The 24773-nt window shown below is 39.5% G+C and overlaps 2 protein-coding genes across 4 annotated transcripts in view; both read right to left on the bottom strand.

Annotated features, from left to right (window-relative positions):
• The window catches only part of LOC132123456 (protein NLRC5-like), a 29280-nt gene extending 6730 nt beyond the window's left edge, over positions 1 to 22550 (bottom strand). For all 3 annotated transcript variants that reach the window (XM_059534071.1, XM_059534072.1, XM_059534073.1), the window contains exons 1-2: positions 22211 to 22550; positions 15325 to 15481 (exon numbers count right to left, since the gene is read on the bottom strand). In XM_059534071.1, the coding sequence (XP_059390054.1) occupies positions 15325 to 15481; positions 22211 to 22535 (482 nt within the window). In that variant the 5' untranslated portion in view covers positions 22536 to 22550. The remainder of the gene's footprint in view (positions 1 to 15324; positions 15482 to 22210) is intronic.
• A 121-nt stretch (positions 22551 to 22671) lies between these two features.
• On the bottom strand, positions 22672 to 24146 carry LOC132123457 (cytolytic toxin-alpha-like). The gene has a single exon (XM_059534074.1). The coding sequence runs from the start codon at positions 24116 to 24118 to the stop codon at positions 23168 to 23170; it is 951 nt and encodes a 316-aa protein (XP_059390057.1). The 5' UTR covers positions 24119 to 24146; the 3' UTR covers positions 22672 to 23167.
• Positions 24147 to 24773: the final 627 nt, after the last annotated feature.

Genomic DNA, 24773 nt, shown 5'->3' with positions numbered 1-24773 from the left:
AATTAAACTTAAAATTAATAATTGAAAATTTATAATTAACAGGCAATTTCTGTTCAAGAACTACAATACTCATGACCCTCCAGACAAAATCCACGAATCACAGAATCACAAACTGGTGCCAAAGGAGCTCCTCCCATAAAGCTCTGTGAATGATGTCACGATTATGTGTCTCCCTACACTTGTAAACTACTTGTATACATGTGTTTTTTTTTTCAAACTGCATCATTTCTATTCTCAGAATCAACAACTGAAAATCAGTAGTTGATTCCTTCATTAAAGACACTGTACACAGTTTTTTTCTTTCTTTTACCTTTGTCCTGCACTTTAAAACCGCACTCATCTTTTTGTGCATTTTTAAATACTTTTATGTTTCAAATAAAAGTTTGTACTGTTGTGTTTCACCTCAGAGCTGGTTGGCTTTGGTTCATGGCTTAAAAATCTTTAACAATTTTTATTTTTTTTAATCCCTATGTGAAACATTAATGGGAAAAATACTTATGGAACCCGGCCACTGAAAAATGTCTATGCATTGTTGTACTCTATTGTGAAAATGAGTCAGATTTAAACTAATACAAATTAAGATCAGCAGGTGACAGAAGAGCATTTCATCCTACATGGTTCGTGGTGTGAAGCCGCGTCTTGTCCGGCAGTTTATTTATTTTTTTGCCATGCAATAAACTGAGTTCAGAGGCCAATATAAAATATTGGTACAGTAAAAACTGCACAAAATCAGTATTTTGTTTAGACAGTATTGTGTCCACTCCTCCGGCTTCGCCTCATCCCTCCGTCCCTCCGGCTCCGTCAGGCTCCTTCATCCCCTCGGCTACACCTCAGTCCTCGGTCACTCTGGCCTCACCGCGGCCTTCCGGATCCACATCGCCGCGTCAGTCACCAGAGCCATCAGTTCCGCCTAGGACCTCCGGCTCCTCCCCGTCACCCTGGCTCTTCGGCTCTCCGTCTCTGCCTCGGGCTCCTCCTCCACTTGCTCCGTTGCCGTGGGTCGAGTCCCTGGAGTCGGTGACCATTCCTCCTCCATGGCTCCTTCCTCCGTCGGCCCCACCTTGGGCCGTTATGGCTGTGGCCTGGGTCCTGCTGGGTGCCTCCTGCTTCAGATCCTTCCTGTCTCCTCCCTGGCTCCTCCCTCCGTCATCTCCTCCCTGGCTCCTTCCTCTGTGGTCCCTGTCTGCTGGCCTCCCTTTGTTGTTTCTACGGTGCGAGGACGCACCTACCGGGAGGGGGGAGTACTGTCACACACCTGGACTCATTTTGTGTGTTTTTTGCCCCTGTGACCCAGTTTCTGTCTCTATGTGGTTTGATTAGTTCCCAGGTGTGTCTAGTCATTTCCGCACGTGTTCCATGTCCCTGTTAATCAAGTCATGCCATCCACCTGTGTTTTCCCAATTATCCCTTGTACAAAAGCCTTGTCCTTTCAGTTCTGTTTTGTCGGGTCTACTCGTCTACTTGTTACTTGTCAACTTGTCCACTTGTTACCTGTTACTTGCCACTAGCCACCTGTTATTTGCTACTTACCTTGCCTATGTTTGATTTAATAAATCCTTGTTTCGTTTATCCCTCGGCTCCGTGTTCCTTCCAGCAGCGTAAGCCGTGACACTGTTGTTTAATTTATTTATATATATGTGCTCATATCTAATGTTTTTTGTTCTAAAGTCACAAGTAATAATCTCAAGGTTTACTGGGTTTCACTTGATTCTGTGATTCTTTTGTTGTGTGGGTTTGGTGAAGTGCACTAAAAACATCAGATTGTTACGTGTGTCCTCCAAACTGACCCTTTCTTCAGATTTCAGAATGAGCACTTTGTCATGTGTGATACATATGTTGAGGATCTCAACTGTCTGATGTTCATCATGTTCAAAATGTCTATGCATTGTTGTACTCTATTGTGAAAATGAGTCAGATTTAAACTAATACAAATTAAGATCAGCAGGTGACAGAAGAGCATTTCATCCTACATGGTTCGTGGTGTGAAGCCGCGTCTTGTCCGGCAGTTTATTTATTTTTTTGCCATGCAATAAACTGAGTTCAGAGGCCAATATAAAATATTGGTACAGTAAAAACTGCACAAAATCAGTATTTTGTTTAGACAGTATTTGTGGCAGTCGAGAAATCATGCTGTGAAATTGTTCTAAAAGGTGTGCGTTTTGTATCAATGCATTGTTAAAGAATCAGTGTGTCATGTAATATTCCCGTATAAAACTTTAACACCCAGCCAAAAAATATTGGTAAAGTAAAATTCAGTAATTCATGAGATCAATACATCCTTTATTAAACTGCTTTGTCGAATTTAACGTATCCTTACGGAAGTGTCGAAATGCTGAATCAATTCATTCACTTCCAACAGTGCTTAAAAGGAGCCACATCATACATGTAGAGGGCAGAGCATGACGTTATTTAAAGGGGAAGTTCACGTGTCAATGAGTAACAAAGAAATACTGTAAATAGCAGCATTCTGATTACTTTAATGCTACTGATCAGGCTTTTACATGTGACCGGTGCTAGCAAAATAAGTCACAATGAGCAAATAAAAAAAAAAAAAAAAGTTGTTTTTATTTTTACATTCTCCATTAAAATATGGATAATTATGTATAATTTGTTGGAATCAGATGAAAAATGACTGAGCTACACCCATTTATCTCAGATTTATCTCTGCTTTAGTTTATATACAACAAACTTTTATCACTGCTCAGTTACAAGCACAAAGTCTTACATATTACTTCAAAGCAAAAAACACCTACAGTAGGTAGACATCCAAAATGCCCCTTTTACCGCTGCGGCATCTGTAAAGTGCATTTGCAGCTTTTGACCGCTGAGTGGTGCTTTAACCACAAGTTATCAAACAAGCGCATCAAAGCACATTTTCGCAAATAGACGTCAGTTTTGCCTCACTGACATGGCTGGACTGGCCATTGGGCATACCGGGCATTTGCCCGGTGGGCCGACGTGCTTTTTGGGCCGATATATCTCATACTCATACTTTTTTTTTTTTTTTTTTAAACGGCCCATAAAATTTGTACATCGGCGGCCCATTCGTTTTGTTTTGCTTTGCTTAATTGGCGGCGCTGGGTTTGTGCCAGTGTAATGCATTGGTCAAAGTCAGTGTTAGTTTTGAAACACGTAGATAAGCGGCCCATTGGCTCTTTTCTTGATTGACACTGGGCTGGCCCAATCACAACTTTAAACGAGTGAGCGAGCGGCAGCAGTGTCAGTGTGTATCTGTAAAAAAAGATGGAGAAGAAACGCAAGGAATGTGCAGATAAATAGCGTGAAAAAATAGAACCAGGCCCTTAAAGCAGACACTGTAAACTGTGTCAAAATATATGTTTTCTGACCTTCATCAGCTCCTGTGGCAGATGATGATAGTGAGGACGGAGGATCAGGAGAGAGATGAGAAAGTGTAGAGACTGCGGTAAGCATAACTACTTTCAAAACACTTAGGCCATGTCATGAGTGTAGATTATTTCCACATCTGCATAGTTGACGATTACCGCAATTCACTAGAAATTTAATAAGAGGCGTTTGTAAACCATGTTTTCCGCCAAAATAAAAGCTTGATGCAGTTTGCGTCAAAATAAAAGATCATGTGCTTATCTCTTTCAAGTATAGAAATTGGTACAACTAATTAAGAAAGTTTCTTTTATTTTTTTGTGCATCAGCATCAGAGTCTGTGAGTTAAGCAGCAACAACTTACCCTCCGCGCTCACTGATACCAGAAACACGCCCCGCCTTCACTCCGTGAATAAACTGTATTAAAATGAATAAAGTATTTTTAAAATGTTATGTTCATAACGTAGCCTATATACAAAAATAATAATAATAAAACAAAAATAACAGGAGAGTTTCAAAGTGGCTTAGGCTATTGTGTGTAAACTTTTTTCCCTATATAACATGCCAAACTAATAACATTGTAAGCATTAAATCTTTAATTGCTGCTTTCTGCTGTGCAAATTTTGTTTGTGATGAAAATAACAATACATTTTTGTCAGTTATTTTATCTAAACAGATTGATGAATTTCTTCAAGATTTCAAAATCAGATAGCCTACTGATAATGTAGTAGCACTGTAAGATTACATTTGTTTGAATGCATTATTGCTAAAGCCATTGCGTGTGAATGTGCTGTATTTGTTTAAATTATGCTTTAACCCGAAAATAATCAGTAAAAGAAACAGACAAACTCCTATAGCCTGTAACATCCCGCTCGACTCTTGCAGTCATTATAACCTGATCAAGCCATAGCTAAATAAGTTTAACATGAATTCTTGCTGAATATGCAGTTATATTATGGCCTGTTGGCATGAATTGTACCCGTGATGGAGGCTCTTGGAGCGAGTGAAAACCACGACGCTCAGACTCTTAATATCCTCTCCTCGCTCCAGTCAGAATCACTCCACTCCGCTCATCCTCTGCTCGGTAGCATGTCTCTGTGGCAGACTCGCGCAGGAGGGTTGAGTCCACTCAGAACTACGGGAGCCCTGAGTGGAGCGTTGGTGGATGTTAAAAAGAAAACTGATTTTCATTCAAACAAACCTATATAAATTACAAATTCGAGTTTATCGATAAAATCAATTTATCACCCAGCCGTACTTGCTTTCATATAAACAAGCCGTACTTGTTTTCATTTTCAATTTTTAAAAAAATGCAGCTGCATTTAAATGCAGGTGTGTAAAATATGTGCAAGATTGGCACTGCGTGTGATGGTAGATGTGCAGCATTTATTCTTATTTGTTTTATCTTCATTACAAATCTTGTTTAGTTTTATTTTGGATAATTGCATGTAAAAAATAATTTACGTTGTAATGCATATGCAAAATGTGAATTAATATTTATATTCCATTGTTTTTGCAAAATCATTAATTCGCATTAATGACAGGGAGGCGCCCTCTCATCACTTTAATTTTTTCCGGATAATGAATTTACTTAAAATTGTTGTGTCTCATATACATGAAAAATATATCTACGGAAAGCTTGAAATGTTTTTTAATCGAAAATGAAAGCATTGTTGTCACAGTGTCTGGGTTGTGTTCCCTGGGTATCCACTAGGTGTCCTCAGTTCCCACGGTGTCTATCATATTATCACTTCCTGTTCCCTTATTTGGTCACCTTCCTCCTTGTTCTAGTTAATTGATTGTTCCCCACCTGTCTCCTGTTTCCCCATTATCCTTCTGTGTATTTATACCCGGTCTGTCTGAGTCTTTGTCATGGAGTCCTTGTCGTATGATTGATACTTCCCAGAGTCTGCTCTTCCCGTGTGTTCTTGTTTTGTTTCTATGTGTTTGGATTTTCTGGTTTTGACCCTGCCTGGACTGTTTACCCCTTTGGATTTGCCCTTTTAATAAATCTCACACCTGCAATTGGATCTCTCCTGTGTTTCTTGTATCACCGTACGTGACAGAAGGACTGCGTCACGCACAGATCCAGTGGTATGTCGGTTGACGCTTCTTCCCCAGCCACCGAGCGGGAGAGAGGCGATCGCTTTGAGGGAACCCGCCTGGTCGTGTTTCGCGGGACCAGGGGAGGTCGCCGAGGAGGAGGTGGGCGAGAGGAAGCTCAGCATTGCTCTCCACCATGGCCCCCCTTCGACTCAGGGCTCACGTGGGAGGGACCAGAGCCGCCGTCTCACCAGGGCAGAAGAGGAAAGTCAGCGACACTGCCCATTGTTATTGTTTTATTTGGATCCCCATTAGCTCCCACTATGGTGGTCGCTAGTCTTCCTTGGGTCCACTGAAATCACAATACAAAAATACAAAATTCAATTAATCAATAAAATCTATAAAAACTATACGATATATTAGCTACCATGACACACATTTGAAAGAAGTACAAATTATGCAGTTATCCAAAAAGCAACATCTATTCAACATGCAATTCAAACAATTTAAAACAAAACATGCAAAAATACAAATAAATAATACTTTCACACCTGTAAACTCTGTTTTATTGTTTTCTTAAAAGAAAATGTACTTTTGAGTTCCCTGACGCTGGATGGAAGTGAGTTCCACTCTACAGCCCCTCTGTATGCAATAGTTTTTATTCATAAAATTACATCTTGGACTGGGAGTAATCATTATCTTGTTGCTGACTGAGCGTGTCACATGCTCATGACCATATCCACTAAACAATATTTTTTCTTTTATAAAGTTATATGCTTCATTAGCCATGACCTTGTGCATAAGCAACAAAAGATTATATTTTACTTTTGCCTCTACTGTTAACCAAGATAAGTTAATATGCATCTCACGCACACTAGCGCGAAAAGAACAGTGCAGAACTACTCTGGCTGCTCTATTCTGTGCAATTTGAAGTTTTCTTAGATGTTTTTGGGCCGCACTACTCCAAACTACTGGACAGTAATATAAGTGAGATAGAACAAGACTTTGGACGACATTTTTCAATGTTGCAGTTGGACAATATACAGAGCATTTTCTGGACATAGCGATACCCCTACCCATCTTACTGACAATGTGGTCAATCTGGTCTGACCACGATAATAAATTATCTAGTCTAACACCCAGCAGTTTGAATCTAATAACCTGCTCGACCACATTGCTCTCTATATGCAGATTAAGTGGGGTGATACTTGGTAACATGTATCTATTGCAAAATATCATACATTTAGTTTTGGAAATATTCAGTACCAATTTATTCTTTTTCACCCAGTCCACTACTGTGTTTAGCTCATGCTGGAGATTCTCATTGAGTTCAGGTAATGTTGATGCTGCAGTGAACAAAGTTGCATCATCAGCATACAGGGGCGGACTGGGACCAAAAAGTGGCCCTGGACTTTCTGGCCCACAGCAGCCCACCACATCAAAACGCAAACGCCCCTATTTTGATGTAATTTATTTATTTGATATTTAAGTATACTGTTTGGGGATTTTAACCAATAGGGCAACTGATCTTCCATTGAAAAAAAAAAAAAAAAAGATAACCTGCTGCTGCAGCTGTTCATTTAGCGACTCCTAGTGAGCGATACATGTTCATCACGAGACAAACATTCTCCTAGAACTCACACTTTGCATTCAATTAACCAGTGTTGGGGAGTAACTAGTTACATGTAACTTAATTACGTAATTTAATTACAAAATAAATGTAACTGTAATCAGTTACAGTTACTAAGAAAAAATGAGTAATTAAATTACAGTTACTTCTGAAAATTTTAAAGATTACAGTGGGGATTACATTTGAATATTTACACACATCCACATACAGATGTAATTGATTTCTTTCCCAAATTGAACTGACTATTCTGAGACGTACGGCCCTATAATTTCCGCGATGCAGAAACATAGTCTGGTTAGTAGAATCCAGTCATAAAAACGGGATTGCTATTGCCTAACACGGATGGAATATGCCACATTTTGGACAAATATATCAAAAGTACACTTGCATCAAAGCATATGCAAAGTTTTAATATTTGCTATAAATTCAGAGACAAAGGTTACTGTTGTTAAACCATGCCACAAATTTACATATTTATTTATTTAAAAATAAATACAAATGGTAATCCATTTGCAATAATAAAAATAAAAAAAAAACATGGTTACTGTACTTTTACGTAATAAAAGCAGTTAATTTTTGTGAGGGAAAAACATGACTCATGTTCAGTATTAGGATTTTATATTGTAGTGATGCACTCAATTTGACATGTAGGCAATTTAGAAAGTATAGTTTTGTTAAATCTTGAGTGTTAAAGTCATGAGGTAGATGGATAACAGGGCAAAATAAAGAGACTGAAAAGAAAAAAGAAATGAAGTGAAGGTGAAGTTCAGGAGAGAACTTTTAATTATTTTGCATGTCCCCAAACTAAAGATTTAAATCTTTTTTTATATCAGGTCCATACAAAAAATAGTGTTGTCCATGAATTTGTTTGTATGAGTTGTGTGAGATTTCCCGGTCTGAAATTTTATCCCAGTCCGCCCCATGTGGAAATTAATGAAGCAGACATGCAGACATGTGTTCAAATTTGATCATCTTAATTCAAGTGATGAAGGATTGTAAAAGTCTGACAGTATTGAGCACTGCTGTAAGGTTAAACCTGAATGGTGTAAATGTTTGAAGATGATTAACAGTTGCAAATAAACATTTATTGGAGATTTTGAAAAGTAATCAAAAAGTAATCAAAAGTAATTAGTTACATTACTTTAATAAAGTAATTGAAAAAGTTACACTACTATTACATTTTAAATAGGGTAACTTGTAATCTGTAACCTATTACATTTCCAAAGTAACCTTCCCAACACTGCAATTAACAGATGCATGAATATGCGGTAATATAAGTTCATGATCCGATTCGTGAACAGATTATTCTCTTGAGTAAATCTTTTAAAATAATCATTTATTTTGTTTAACGAAAACATTGTGGAAACCAGTGGTTCACAAACTGGATAGATCTGAGGTGCAGGGCTCGCAAAATCGCTAGCCCGACGTCCAGGGGCTATTGTGTTTTGCAGTCGGGCTCCAAAATGTATCACTGCTCTTCCCGACGGGCTATCGTTAATAGTGATTTAAAATTCGCGTTGTTCACTCGCTTGGAGGGGTGAAATGTATCGTAGTTGATCGTTTTCACTTGTTTCTAAATCTTGCTGATTCAACTTTTTTAAACAATTTGCGCGCGTTCGAAGCTTGCGCGCACTCGTTCAAAGCACGCGCTGTGAGAAGCATTTCAGACAATGCGCGTACAAAGAATTAATTCATCTTTTGGGTATCCTAGCTTCTGAATGAATAAATACACACACAATTATTTCAAAATAATTGTCTCTGCAAGTATTCTCGTAAACACAGTCGGTTATGTTTTAAGTGAACGTATACAGTGGCCTGCTGCTCAGAGAAATTCGCTGTACCAGATGAATCTGTCTCTCTCTAAATTAGACGAAAACGCGCTTGTTGGCTGCGCGATCGACTCACTCATCCATTTGCGTAGAAAAGAGATGTAATATTATGAATTCCGTCAATTAAAAAAAAATAAATAAAAAATATATATATATTTGTGTACCGGGTGGGCCGGCCCACATTGGCTAGCGGCCCACCGGGAAAAGTCCCGGTGCTCCAGATGGCCAGTCCGCCCCTGTCAGCATACATAACCACACTAGCCTTTCTAAAAACATGTGGAAAATCATTTATAAATATTGAGAATAAAAGTGGACCCAGGCAGCTTCCTTGTGCTATGCCGCATGATGTTGTTAAGCAGTTGGAAAGACTACCATTGAAATAAACCTGTTGCGCCCTATTGGAAAGATAACTATGCACCCAAGTTAGTGCTGAGTGTGAAAAACCATATGCTTTAAGTTTGGCTATGAGAAGTCTATGGTCTATTACATCAAAAGCTGCTGTAAAATCCAAAACACAGCTCCTACTAGTTTCCCTCATCCAAACATGTTAGCCACGCCTCTGTCATTTGTGCTAGGGCAGTGTTTGTGGAAAAGCCTTGTCTATATGCATGTTGGAACTTTGTCATCAATTCATTTGTATTGAAATAATCCATTATTTGATTAAAGATGATCTTCTCCAAAATTTTGCTTAACACTGGGAGTTAAAAAAAACTTCAGTTTTTTCCCATCATTCACAGAGTTATACATTTTCTGTTTAAAATAACCGTTCTTTTTACTATGATTTAGTTTAGTGACTTTGTTTCTTAATGTGCAGTACGTCTTCCTATCTTCAGGCTTCCCTGTTTTTTGAGCAACTGCTTTGGCTTTATCCCTTTGAAGCATCAATGATCTCAATTCATTGTCCAGCCATGGAGCGCATATTATGCATATTATGCATATTAACCAATTTCATTAATTTATCCATAAACATATTTAAAGCAGTGTTGACATTCTGTTCTTCAAGAACATCTGACCATTGCATATTATTGATGTCTAATATAAATAAATCTGGGTTGAACCTTTTAAAGGACCTGCGGAGAACAATTCTAACTCCAGATTTAGGCAATTTAGTTTTTCTTGATAAAGCAATCAGATTGTGGTCACTACACCCCACAGCTTTGGAAACTGTTTGTGAACAAAGCTCTGGTATATTAGTGAATATCAGATCAATGCATGTAGATGTATTCCTGCCATCAATACCTACAGCGATTCTAGTGGGCTGAATAACAAGCTGGGTGAAATTACAGAGACTGGCCATTAAGGACAGTTTTTTGCGTAATGGACAAACTTTAGAGAACCAATCTATGTTAAAATCCCCTAACAGAAAAGTGTCTTTACTTTCATCAGACACTCTATCTACAATTTCACATATTTTGTCTAAGTAACTTACATGAGCGCTTGGGGGACGATAACAGCATCCAACTAAAAAATGCTTAGAGTGAGGGATGTGTATCTGTATCCATAATATTTCAACATCAACACACATTATATCATTTCTTTGCGTGACTACAATATTATCCATGATGGCCGCCAACCCAGTGACGCTGCGGTCCATAGCCACCAACCCCGCACCACGAAGCAAGATGGACGTCAGCTTCACCCCACAGTGCAAGATGGCTGCCAGCTCAGCACCAACGCCCAAGAAGGCCACTGACATCTTTCTCGATTACTTCGAGAAGCTATCCAAGATCCTAGAAATTCCCAAGACGGTTCACGTCATGGCTGCTGAGCCAGCGCCTCAGCACAAGATGGCCGCCAACCCAGCGCCACAGCACAAGATGGCCGCCAGCCCAGTGCCACAGCACAGAATGGCCGCCAACCCAGTGCCACCGCACAAGATGGCCGCCAGCTCAGAGCCACAGCACAAGATGGCCGCCAGCCCAGCGCCACAGCACAAGATGGCCGACTCAACGCCTGAGTCTCCAGACAAGGTGCCACCGACTCGCCATCATAGAGGGCGGAGGAGGAAGAGACAGGCGCCTACCGTTCCTCAAAGCCCGGAGAACGCTCCTGAGTGGGCAGCTGCCGTCCAGGAGGACATTCCTGAGGCGGTGCCCGAGGCCGTTCCGGAGGCCGAGGTGGTGCCCGATGCTGTTCCCGAGGCCGTGCCCGATGCCGTTCCGGAGGCCGAGGCGGTGCCCGATGCCGTTCCGGAGGCCGAGGCGGTGCCCGATGCCGTTCCGGAGGCCGAGGCAGTCCTAGGTCAAGTCAGGTGGCCATTGACTTTCCAGAGTTGAGTCAGTTCCAGGTTGACCCTCTAGAGTCGAGTCAGGTGTTCATGGACCCTCCAGAGTCAGGGTTAGTTACCGTTGACCCTTTAGAGTCAGGGCTAGCTCCTGTTGATCATCCAGAGTCGAGTCATGTTCCAGTTGTTCCTCTTGAATCAAGTCAGGTTCCTGTTGACCCTCCAGAGTCGAGTCAGGTTCCTGTTGACCCTCCAGAGTCGAGTCAGGTTCCTGTTGACCCTCCAGAGTCGAGTCAGGTTCCTGTTGACCCTCCAGAGTCGAGTCCGGTTCCAGTTGACCCTCCAGAGTCGAGTCAGGTTCCAGTTGACCCTCCAGAGTCGAGTCAGGTTCCAGTTGACCCTCCAGAGTCAGGGCTAGTCACTGATGATCTTCCTGAGTCAGGGCTAGTCACTGATGACCTTCCAGAGCCAGGGCTAGGTACCATGGACTGTCCAGAGACAAGTCTGGTCACCGTTGAACTTTCTGAGTCAAGTCAAGTCACTGGGTTGCCTTCTGCTCCGCCCTGTTGGACTCCGGCATCGACGACAGGGGCGTGGTGGTCATCTGCTCCGACCTGGGGTACTCTGGCGTTGACCACGAGGACGTGGTGGTCCTCTGCTCCGCCCTGGGGGGCTTCCGCTCTGACCACACGGACATGGTGGTCTTCTGCTCCGCCCTGGGGGGCTCTTGCCCTGACTACACGGTTGTGGTGGTCTTCCGCTCCGCCCTGGAGGACTCTGGCGTCGACCACAAGGATGTGGTGGTCTTCTGCTCCGCCCTGGGGGGCTTCATGTTGTTGTTTTTGCCTTTTGTTTTTGTGTTCACTTCTGTCCCTTTTCCTTTCTGTTAGTCTTGTTCCCTTATTTGGTCACCTTCCTCCTTGTTCTAGTTAATTGATTGTTCCCCACCTGTCTCCTGTTTCCCCATTATCCTTCTGTGTATTTATACCCGGTCTGTCTGAGTCTTTGTCACGGAGTCCTTGTCGTATGATTGATACTTCCCAGAGTCTGCTCTTCCGGTGTGTTCTTGTTTTGTTTCTATGTGTTTGGATTTTCTGGTTTTGACCCTGCCTGGACTGTTTACCCCTTTGGATTTACCCTTTTAATAAATCTCACACCTGCAATTGGATCTCTCCTGTGTTTCTTGTATCACCGTACGTGACAATTGTGTAATCTGTGAATGTTGCATTTCTCTGTCGGAGAGAGCCAGCACTGTGAATTTCATCTTGCAGCCGACAAGAAAACATTTGTTTATTAATAAATAATTAAAATGTCTCATTTTTCACAATTATTAGGCTACTTCTGCATGTGCTTTGTGGCAAACTTAATGCATGTGCTTGAGCGCGGAATATATTAAGACTTGATTATGTAAATTTAATATAAACCTCTGATTAGTTGAATATAACAAATGAATGACTAGAACTAGAAAAATCTCACGTGAGGGCAGACCATTTTTTAGTGTATAACCAAAACAACAGTCCTATATAAACCGGCTCAGCAAGTTTGAAACCCTCATAAGACGCTGTCCATATGAAAGAGTAAGAGATTCACAGCTTTATCTTGACCCCCACAAGTCATACATAACTACCCCCAAAAAACCCAACCCCCTCCAGCTGAACTGAATTCGGTCTGTTTTTTTGGCTGAGAGGACCGATGTGTTTTCATGTTACTGGGCTGAAACATGCCTGCACTCAGTAGCACTACTCTTTGTATTCATTATTATATAGACCATAATGATAATAACAAATTATCAACTGATAATTAATCATTATTTTACGAAATTCATTGTTATTTGTGATAGTAGTTCTTTGCTGAAGGCTTTAAGACCAAACGGAATCCTCTGCAGCTGCTCCCCTCACAGCGCGCGGGACTCCGCTAACTGACCCAGCTTCACCGTCTGTGGTTTGACTTTACTAAATCGGATTGAGGGAATACAACTTATCGATCATGAGACCAACATTTAGCAAGGCAGGAAAACATTAATTCTGCCAGAAGGAAGACTATTTCATTAGTATTTCATTGAGCTAATGCTGTTAGAGAGAGAGAGAGAGAGAGAGAGAGAGAGAGAGAGAAACTAGTCTAGGGCTATTCTTAAACTTGGAGCTCATTATATTGAAGTACAAATCCAAACACCAGAAACGTAATGCATTTTATGAATAATGAAATGTTAAGAAAAGTATGCATTCTATTTATTCACATGCTGTATGGTTGAAATATTTTAGTTCACTATTTTAAGTTCCATTGTTTAAAAAAATGCTTTATTGGCTAACGTTTCATAAACCTTCAGTTTTTATGCTCTAAAATCCAATGCCATTTGTAATTTCACAGTATTTTCACCTCCTAAATCACTAACCTTTAAAGTCACAATTCTATAATGGTCAAATTTACTCAGGCTGATGGTATTTTTTAATGACATTATTTTATTTATTTATTTATTTTTGAATAATTGTAGCCTACATAAATAGGTGAAGCAAAACAAATATTTGGATCATCCCATATTTTTTCCCTTATTTTCTTAAAGAATAAATACTTATTTTCTACAAAAATAAACATGATAACATATTACTAATTCATAGAAATAATTTAAGCAATTAAAACCTTTTTTTTTTTTTTACTAAAATAACATACTATTAAACTCAATTTAAAATCTCAAGGAGTTTATAAGTTAAAAGGATAAAATGACACAGTGCATGTTAAATAGTCTAAATGAACTTGTGTTAACAATATAATTAGAACTAACAATATAATTCGTTTTTTTTTAAATGAGTCAAGAGTCATTTTCAGATGCAATGAAAAAAAAAACAACAACCCTGGATAGCCTAGATTAGGCCCATGCAGGCTCTGCTCTGAAGTATATAATAATTATTATTACTCTTAACACACAGTAATAAAATTTTAACGGATTAATCGCCTATTTTCATTTGCTGTATGTTTTCTTTATTTTTTATTTTTAAAACATGCTAAAAAATAAATTAAGTTTGTGAGAGGAAAAAATATATGAGTCGTGTATATGTTTTTTGTCATGTTTTTTTTTTTTTTTTATATAATTCATGTATAAGTTGCATTTTATTACATTTAGAAATAATAACGGCTGGCCTAATAATGTTATAATGTACCAACAGGATATTTTTAGTTCCCTTCACTTTACAACAAATCCTTCAAATTTAACAAATATATCAGAACAAAACAAGAATTAAAAATATATAATTCTAATGGATAAATATAATTGCAGTATATAATAATATAGGCTTAGCTATAAACAAACAAAAAATAATAATAATTTAAAGCTAAGCATAAGGTAAGGTTGGGCTTTCTCATTCTCTCACTCGGGAGAAATCCAAACATTTCCATATTCGTGATGTTGCCCATTTGAAGCTTAACTACTATTCATGAGGTAAAATAGGCTTTGTAGTTCACGTGTGTTTCAGTATCGATGGAAAAAAAATCATAATTAACAATATGTCAAAGTGGACTCCTGCTCGAACCAAATGTCATGGTGAACGACTGCAGTTTCCAGTGAATATGTGCGCAAGGCACCAGCACGATCAAACAGCTGAAACAGAAAATACTCAATTTTTGGTCACACATAAGGCATAATTCAAAAATGCAGAGTGTTAGTAGTTTGAAAAAATCAAGAATAATAACAGAGTTAATAATAGTTATTGCTAAATGCTGCACCGTTCTCATTTCGCTCTGCATATGGGAACCTGAAGATTTTTTTTAAAACCAAGAATGAACCGAAATGAAAACATTTAGCTTTTTATCCATATATATATATATATATATATATATATATATATATATATATATATAGGCCTTATATGTATTTACTGTTTAATAACAATAGCATGATCCTTTGTGTAAAGGTCTTCTTAAAATTTTTGATTAGTAGACTGTAGCCTAAGACTATCCTACATTTTGAAATTAACTCACTGTAAATGTTTGTTTTACTTCCTCCTTTTATCTCATTTTACAATTAAATTCATTTCGCAATCCTTCACTTTGCACCACTTGGCGGTAGTTTCGCTAATGATTTTAACACACGACTGACTTGCAGTTAACGCTGTGGTATCCATGGCAGTAATACCCATTTAGGTTGTCCACCTACTGTATCAAAATTCAGTCAGTGTGGTTACAGGCACTAAAATACAAATGAAAGAAAAATACATTACCCCATATCAATTAAATCAAAGCTAATCACATTATTTAACTCTCACCTCAGCTGTGAGATGTAGGGCAGACACTGCAGGAATCCCTTCACTTCACTCTCTTCATCTGTCCAGTCTATCAGCTCTACTGGTTTCTTCTCTGTTTGGAGTTTCAGCACTTCTAGGAGGATGGAGCTCTTTCTCTCTGAGAGATCTATGCTCCAGACTGCAGGAGCTGACTGATAAATTGGCTGTAATGCTGGAAGGACACTCCTGCCTGTTTGACTCTCATAGTCCTTCACATGTGACCACAGATCCAGCAGAAAATCACATCTCTCATAATGATGCACATATGACAGAAGTGTCTCTGCTGTTGTCAGTACAGAGTGTCTCTGATGGACAGCAGCTTGCAAACACATATACAAAGTAAATATCTGCTTTCTTCTATCCCACTCTTTAAAGGATTCTTCCTGATTTTGAGGAGCAAATCTATGAATTGTGTTGAGGAAAGCAGAATTTATTAAAGCACCAAACAAGTTTTGTATACATATTTCGTATTTCATATTCATATTACAAAAATACAATACACAACATAAACTCCAAGTTAACAACATTACATAACTGAAAGATTGACATTATTATTTATCACAGTAAAATATTATCTCACCTCAGCTGTGAGATGTAGGGCAGACACTGGAGGAATCCCTTCACTTCTCTTGGATCAACTGACCAGCTTCTCAGCTCTACTGGTTTCTTCTCTGTTTGTAGTTTCAGCACTTCTAGGAGGATGGAGCTCTTTTTTTCTAAAAGATCTATGCTCCAGACTGCAGGCGCTGACTGATAAATTGTCTGTAATGCTGGAAGGACACTCCTACCTGTTTGAGTCTCATAGTCCTTCACATGTGAACACAGATCCAACAGGAAATCAGATTGATGAACAGTCTTCAAGTTATTGTTGTCGTTACAGGGGAATGATGTGTAGCAGCACACAGATGTAAGTAGTTGAGAGTAATTTTCCCCAGTGTTTGTTTCACACCTTGATGCTAAAATCATATTTAGCAAAAACTGGACAGCAGATTTTTTATTGTTTTTATTATCAAAAATGTCTTTATCAAATCTGAAAAAGAGAAACAGCAAATACTTCAGTAAATTAGTTGAAAATATTGCATTTTTTTATTATTTTAATTAATTTTCATCAAGTGCAATTAGTGGACCTTGTTAGCAACAGCTACTTGCACTCCTAGTCTACCAATGCTTAGATATTTTACCTTTATTACAAATAGCATATTTTATTTTTGATTCAAATTTCAAACATCTTTAACTGTTTACACTTAATGTTAATAAGATGATATTTTTATTTATCCATTTGGTGCAGTCTCTTCCACTAACTGTATACATCATGTTTTACACTTTAAGCTAATGGTTTCTGTCAAAATTACAATGGACAAGTCTATCATGTAAAGTTTTTGATTTAAAATGATACTGACAAATTCAACGAAGCTATAACCACAGTTTCTGGGATGGTGGGAAATGCAGTTATGCTGTACAGTAGGTACAAAAGTCAAGTCTGCTTTATTGTCAATTATTCCACATGTACAGTACATACATACAGAGAATTGAAATTGCGTTACCCTCAGACCCATGGTGCATACAGTTAAGACTAAAAGTAGAGCCTAAAAAAAAAAATATATATATATATATATATTATATATATATTATATAACTATACAATACACTATATAATAAGGACATGTATGAAAATAAATAAATAAATAAAGTTAAATAAAGCAGCGCCAGGCACATGGCAGATAGAGTGCAAACCAGTGAAGTGAACAAACAGTGCAGATAAAAAGATTGTAGTGCAAAAAAGTTTATTCAGTCTGATTAAAGTGACAAGGGCTCAAAGAGCAGTACTTTAATTTAAACTGACTGAAGAGGTAGTTGAATGATGTCAGTTATATGCTGAATGAGGTTGTGAGCAGACCAATGCTGCACAAAGCGACTGGTGCATGTCACTGTATGTGAGTGGGGGGGGGGGGGGGGGGGGTTTCGATGGAGGGGGGGGGGGGTGCAAGTTCGGGAGTGAGTTCAGCCTGATGGATGAAGCTGTCCTTCAGTCTGCTGGTCCTGGCCTGGTGACTCTGCAGTCTCCTTCCTGATGGCAGCAGGCTGAAGAAGCTGTGTGAAAGGGGTGTGTGGGATCACCTGCAATGCAGAGGGCTTTGCTGGTGAGACAGCTTGCTTAAATGTCCTGGAGGGAGGGGAGAGAGACACCAATGATCTTCTCAGCTGCTCTCACTATGCGTTACAGAGTCTTTCGGCAGGACGCGTTGCAGGCGCCATACCACACAGTAATGCAGCTCGTCAGGATGCTCTCGATGGTGCCTCTGTAGAAGGTGTACATGATGGGGCGAGGCTCTGGCTCTTCTCAGTTTGTGGAGGAAATAGAGACGCTGCTGTGATTTCTTGTCCAGTGCTGCTGTGTTTTCAGTCCTGGAGAGTTCCTCTGTGATGTGCACACCCAGGAAATTGGTGCTGCTCTCTCTTTCCACTGTTGCACCATTGATGGTCAGAGGAGCATGCTGAGTGTGCACTCTTCTGAAGTCAACAACAATCTCCTTCATCTTCTCCATGTTCAGAGAGAGATTGTTGTCACTCCACCGCCCAGCCTGGCGACTCACCTTGCTCCAGTAGTTTGTCTCATCTCTGTTGCTAATGAGACCCACCACTGTCATGTCATCCGTAAACTTAATGCAGAGGTTGGAGCTGTGTGACGGTGTCGTGAGTCAGAGGAGTGAAGGGGAGGGGGCTCAGCACACATCCTTGGGGGGCCCCAGTGTTCAGTCTGATGGTGCTGGATGTGTTTCTGCCGACCCATACTGCCTGAGGTCTTCCAGTCAGAAAGTCTAACAGCCAGTTGCACAGCATAGTGTTGAGACCCAGCTGGACCAGTTTGTAAATGAGCTGTTGAGGGATGATAGTGTTGAATGCTGAACTGAAGTCTATGAACAGCATTCTGACTTATGAGTCCTTTTTTGTCTATATCTGTGAGTGCTGAGTGGAGGGCAGTTGCAATGGCGTCATCGGTCGAGTGGTTGGACCGATATGCAAACTGGAATGGGTCCAGGGAGTGGGGGGGGGGGTCTTCTGTGCAATGGAGCTGTTTTGTTTCTCAAAGCGAGCAAAGAAGGCGTTCACCTTGTTCAGCAGAGAGATGTTGCTGTCACAGGTCCGCGGTGGGGCCTTGTACTCCATAATGGTCTGTAGACCTCCCCTTTCATCCACGGCTTCTGGTTGGCCCGGACAGTGATGGTTTTTGTGACTGTTACATCATCAGTGCACTTGATAATGTAGGCAGTGACAGTCTCTGAGCACTCTTGGAGGTCTGTGGTTTTATTGTATGTGCAGGGAACTACACTAACCTTTTCCACTGGTGGCACTTGCGCGACTTTTTCAATTACTGGCTCAAAACATGATTTGGTCGCACAAATTTTTTATAGTAAGCCGCTCTGGATAATAATGAAACTGTATTGCATTCAGATGTGTTTTTAATTTTACTTGCCAACTTTTAAACCACATGCCTTCTTGTTTTATTTCTTACAGTACACACAGTGCATTGCTCTGTCTTGGTACCTTAACCCAGGGCCGTAGCTGGGTTAGAGGGGCCCTGGTGCAGATTGTACAGTGGGCCCTGTTTGAAATTGTTTAATATTTACTGTATGTTCGTTCTATTTATTTATTTGTGCTATTTACACAATGTTTATTTTTTATATAATGTTTAAGTTTGTAGGTGTCCAGAAACTAATTTAAATAGCACTGCATAGTCTTCACTGTAAAATAAAATACACAGTCAAACCAAAATGTATTCAGAAACCTTCAACATTTCTCACATTATCACAGTTTATTTGCTATAGTTTAGAAATTGGAAATAAAATATGACAAGAACTCAGTTAAACTGTGTCAGAACAAATTAATCTTGATAATGTCAGATAGCTTTGATAGAAAGATATGTAATGGAATCAACCAAAACTTTGGACAACTGTCAGTATGACAATATTTACACAACTATCCATACTTTGTTGAACAATTACCAAGCAAGCAATGCTTAATTTTGTTCAGTCTGTGGTGTGAAAAGGTTGCATTAGCAATTAAAGAAAGAAACAATTAAGCAAAACATGGTCAGGTCCCTAATTTTTTTTATTTTATTTTTATTAATTTCACTGGTAGTCTAAAGTATGAAGAATTTTTGGGTATATTTCACAGTTCGCTGTATTTTGCCATACTCACTTACATGAATGAACTAGTGTCCTGCACCCACCAGTAAAACAATATAATCAATTAGGCCTATATCTGATTTTTAGTTTTACTGTGGATAAATTCTTGTTAAAACTACAACGTAATTCAATCAAGAGCAGTGAGTGATTTACTTTCATTTTCTTGGATTAACATTAAAGACACAGACAGCAGAGCTAGTAAATTACTTTAAGAGTCACTTTAAGAGACAATGCATCCATTATAATGATACACATCCGATTTCTTTATCAACTCTTTACTTTCACTTAAGACATAACCACAGACTTTTCGAACACACTTTCCAAGACAGATATTTTGACATGCCTTGTATGTATTTGTCAGTACAAAAGCAAAAAGACTTTGAGACGCGTCTCTGCGTGTGCCCTGAACACCAGAACACCGCGGTGCTGAATTAAGCTCTTTCGCATCCTTTTCTGTTTGTTTAAACTGCGATTTGTATTTGTTCATTCAGGTGCAGGAGGACGCGAACGTCCTGAAGGAGAGCTCAGTTCAGTGTTGCTGTCCATGAGATGTGATGCTCTCATGCACACTGAACACAGCGCGCGAGTAACCAGCTACTATGTTGAGCTTTCCCGCATCGCGGGGCTGAAGCCAACCTGATGTGTTGAATGCTCAGAGCACGTTATAAAACGTATTTTTAAAATACACAATTCTGTTTCAATAAATGCTCATAGTAAACCATAGCATATTGCCTAAAACATAAGGTAGGTACAAAAATAATCAGTGACACATTTGCGACCTCATAAAAATTAGGGTCGCAATGTCATTTCAAAAGGACACATATGCGACCATTCTGGTAGCAGTGTAGTTCCATGATGTGGCAGCCTGCTTAAACATATTCCAGTCAGTGGTGTCAAAACAGTCTTGAAGAGCCTCTGACGACCCTTCCGGCAACACTTGAATTTGTTTGTGAACTGGTTTGGCGACTTAAATGAGCAGTCTGTATGCAGGCATTAGCATGACAGTGATGTGGTCTGAGGCTCCGAGGTGGGGGAGGGCTTTGTAGGCTCCTCTCTGTGTGGTGTAAACAAAGTATAAAATGTTATTACCTCGTGTTGGAAAGTTAACGTGTTGGTGTATTTTTGGAAACACTCTTTAAGTCTGCATGGTTGAAATCCCCAGCTATGATGAGAAAAGCATCGGGGTGTGCTGTCTGCTGCTCACTGATGTGCTGGTACAGTTCATGTAGTGCATCATTCCTGTTGCTGTTGTTGGAGTTCAGAGGAATGTATACAGCAATGAGCAGTATGGCTGTATATTCCCTCGGTAGATAGAACTGCCGGCACTTAATAATCATAAAATCCACCAGGTGTGAGCAGTGTTTGCAGACCACAACAGCATCGCGGCACCACGCATCACTGATGTAATCACAAAGCCCGCCGCAAGGTTTTTCCTCCCGCGACAAGAGCTCGATAGCATGTCAGCTGATAAAGCTGAATAGCGCCGTCTGGAACACTGTTGCTAAGCCATGTTTCCTTGAAGACAAAAACACAACAGTCTCTTACAGTCCTCTGAGTTGAGCGTAGTAATCGGATGTAGTCCAGTTTATCATCCAAAGAGAGTACGTTAGCCAGTACAGTGGGGATAGCTGGCTTGTGTGTGTTAGCCGTTAGCCTTGCCCGGATACCTCCGTTCTTACCCCTCTTCTGCTTCCCCTCATGCCACTTGTGGCGCCTCCGCTGTGGGCGAGATGCAGTAGTGGGAGTCGGTGATGGTGTAGGCCTCTGGAGCAGACCAAGGTCCCGCAGCTCTTCCATGTGTGCGGAGTTTAAATCTAAAAATGCGGTTCTGCCGACATCCAGCAGAAACTCTGTATGCGCTGCATATGTGTGCTTAAAGACAAGTAGACGTGATGAAGACGTAAAAAACACTGCAACTCACAAGATAAAAATAAAATAAAAGATAAAAAACACGAAAACAAAGTTCTGTCGGGAGCGAGAGAAGTCGTGTGTATGGACAATCCACCATCTTGAAGTAGTACTTCTTGGAAATAGTTATCTTGAAAATAGCCACTAATTCAAACTGATAAGGAAATACGTAAGCAAAACATAACAAACCAAGAGTATTATAAGGTGACTCTCACCTCAGCTGTGAGATGTAGGGCAGACACTGGAGGAATCCCTTCACTTCACTCTCTTCTTTTGTCCAGACTCTAAGCTCTACTGGTTTCTTCTCTGTTTGGAGTTTCAGCACTTCTAGGAAACAAGGTATCTTTCTTATGGGTGTATTAATAGTCCACACTGCAGGGAACAAAGAAAAATACATTAAAATTAGTAAATTAAACTTCTACTAAAAAAAAATAATAATAATAACAATAATAATTAAATTCTGTACTCAATTTAATCACCCTCATATTTCTTTTTCAATTATCTATGACTTTTTAATAGGTGAATTTTTGAGGAATAGCTAAGCTTAGCTATATTTTTCCATTTAATGAAAGTGAAAGTTGTCAAGCTCCAAATGATTAAAAAAGCACCATGAAAGCATCATAACAGTGGTTAATCTTAAAAGTTATTAAAAGTTCATGCAAGTATAGTTTTAGGAACTACTTTAATGATACTTCTGTGCTTGACAGTTCAGGTCATAAAGATTTAGAACAACATAGGGGATTTTTTTTTATTAATTTACAAATGTTTCTAACCATCCACTGGTACTGGTGTCTCCTCACTAGGTTTGCTGATGTCTCCTTCTCCATAGACAGCAGAAACTCTGACTCTATAGCAGGTGCTGTGAGGTACAGTTAAAGTATATTTACACTCAGGTCCTTCTGTGTGTACTGATGACCAGCCCTCCAGTCCTGCTTCTTTATACTCAACCATATACTGCAGCACTGGACAATCTTCAACAGCTTCAGCCTTCAACCATGTGATTTTGATTATGTCTCTGTTCAGCTTAGTGACAACAAGTTGCTCAGGTTTGGCTCTTGCTGTTGTCTGAAAGTTAATGGCTTTACTGCAATTGCTCATATAGCTATGCTCAATAACCATATATCTTAGCTGATATTGTACCCCTGACTAATAAATGTTTCATCAAGAGCTGTGGCATCAAAAATAATCTGCTTCCAATTGTTGTTCATTCCACCATCAATCAAAACCCTATACTCCACCATATATTTCGCAAGGCTTTTGGTTTGTGTTTGATTAAGCTTCAGGGACACACTGGTTTGTTTTATCTGAACTATTTGGGCAAGATCTGGTTTTGTTCCAAGCTTCACATTTCTGCTCACAATCCTCCCAGCATGATAAAACTGCACAGTGTACTCAGGAAAACAATCACCAGACACAGATGCAGCAAAGAACTCGGTTCGCTCTACATCTTCATTTGTTTCTTTAGCAGCAATAAACAGTTGTACGTCAATTAGCACTTTCTGATCAATACTAACTGGCAGTGAATCATGTGATATCATGTGATCAGATTCAATGTGCTGCCTCAGAACAGTGAGGAATGAATCTTCAAAATCTGGTGGAAAAAGAGTGAGACACATCACTCTGGTTTTCTGAGAATGACTAATGACTTGCTGTAACTCTGCCTTTGATTTCACAACAGTGATGTCTGCAGCTCTAAGGTCATTCAGAATCTTCAGTTCAGTTTCTTTATTCTACAGCCACTGGTTTGTTTTCTCTGCACTGAATGGTGATTGGTCATGTCTCTCTAGAACATATATTAATATTCTCTGCAATTCCTCCTCTGTAACAATCTCTGTGATTCCTACTTGGAAAATTGTGTAGTACTCCTTCAGAAGCTCTGAAAAGTGTATGAGTTTATCTTTCAGGACAGGAAACCATGCAGTCACGCTTATATTATCATAATTTGTGACCATGTCCTGACACATCTTGATCGGTTTTCTTAAATCTATTAGAATGTTCTCGGCTCGATTCTTTAAGTTTTCACTGACTCCATTCAGAACAGCACAAACAGAGCACTTGTCCAATTTCTTCAAAGGGTAGAGCCATACCTTCAAAGGAATTGCCCTCTCACCTCTAGATCCAAGCAGACCTGGCAAAGAACCATAGGCTTTCACAGCCTTATAAAAAGACATTGGACTTGTCCAGTCACCTTCATCACTGTAAAGACTACAAGCATATAATGATCCTTTAGCTTTTTCAGTCTCAGTGAGGCTTGAGTATATGTTTCTTACACCAACAGTAGAGGTAATCTTCTTAACAATATCTACCATTACTATATTTTCTTTAGAGATGTTGCTTTTACTGTCAAAAACAAAGAAAGCCTGGGCTCCATAGAACACTGCGATGATCAAATGTGTAGCTGTGGGTGCATTAATGACTGAGGCAGGAACTCCTTCCTCTAAGAGTCTTTGGCTGATCATGTCCAGTCTGGTGGTGGTTCTGTAGTGTAGTATAACTCTGTCCTGATTTTGAGACTGTAGAGGGTGATTCAGAAAAGCTGCAGCTCCACAAATTTTTATATCTCCAGTCAAAACATTTGGTAGTAACTTTGAGGACATGTCAAGTGCTGTGAGCCTTTCATGAAGGGAGTCATCTACTATAACCTTCACATTCATCTGAGGTCGAGGCAGAGACACTTTCATCGAGGCAATAGTGCCTTCACCCCATAGAATATCATCTAAAAAAAAACAAAAAAACATTTTGATAATATTTTTTTTTAATTTGTTTCTTGTCTTATTATTATTATTATTGGTAGGGATTATCTATGTATTAACTCAATTGTTAACTCATCATGGGGTATTAAAAATGATTGACCCAGCATAATATTTCCAAATGATGACTATCCAAACACCACAAACACCACAAATCATACCTTGGCAAAAGGAATTGCTGTCATCATTGTACAACATGCCAAGGCTCAGCGAGCGACCAAGAGCAGCAACTTCAATTACGTCCATGGGAAAATCTAAATATATAAATAAATAAAAATCTGTGATTATAAAAAATACACAAGTGATGTGAAGTTCGGATCATTTCACTGACTGATAATTTTACGGATCTTTGAATCTCGTTCAGCAAAATAAACAAATCCTTTTTTCAAGTCATGTAATTCATTTCAGCAGGATATAATTCAAATGTTAAATGTTAATATCTATTTACCCAAACATTGATCACATTATATACACTATAATGCAACCAAGACCAAATTACAAGAAACAGAAATGATTCTTTCATTGCTGGGTGTGCAGTCTGTTAGTTCACCTCACCACCCGAGTCTTCCAGTCTTTCATTCTTTTG

This window comes from Carassius carassius, chromosome 41 (genome assembly GCF_963082965.1).
Source record: "Carassius carassius chromosome 41, fCarCar2.1, whole genome shotgun sequence".
In the NCBI taxonomy this organism is placed as follows: Eukaryota; Metazoa; Chordata; class Actinopteri; order Cypriniformes; family Cyprinidae; genus Carassius; species Carassius carassius.
The sequence above is the reverse complement of the archived record's forward strand: the minus strand, read 5'-3'. Positions and strand labels throughout refer to the sequence as shown.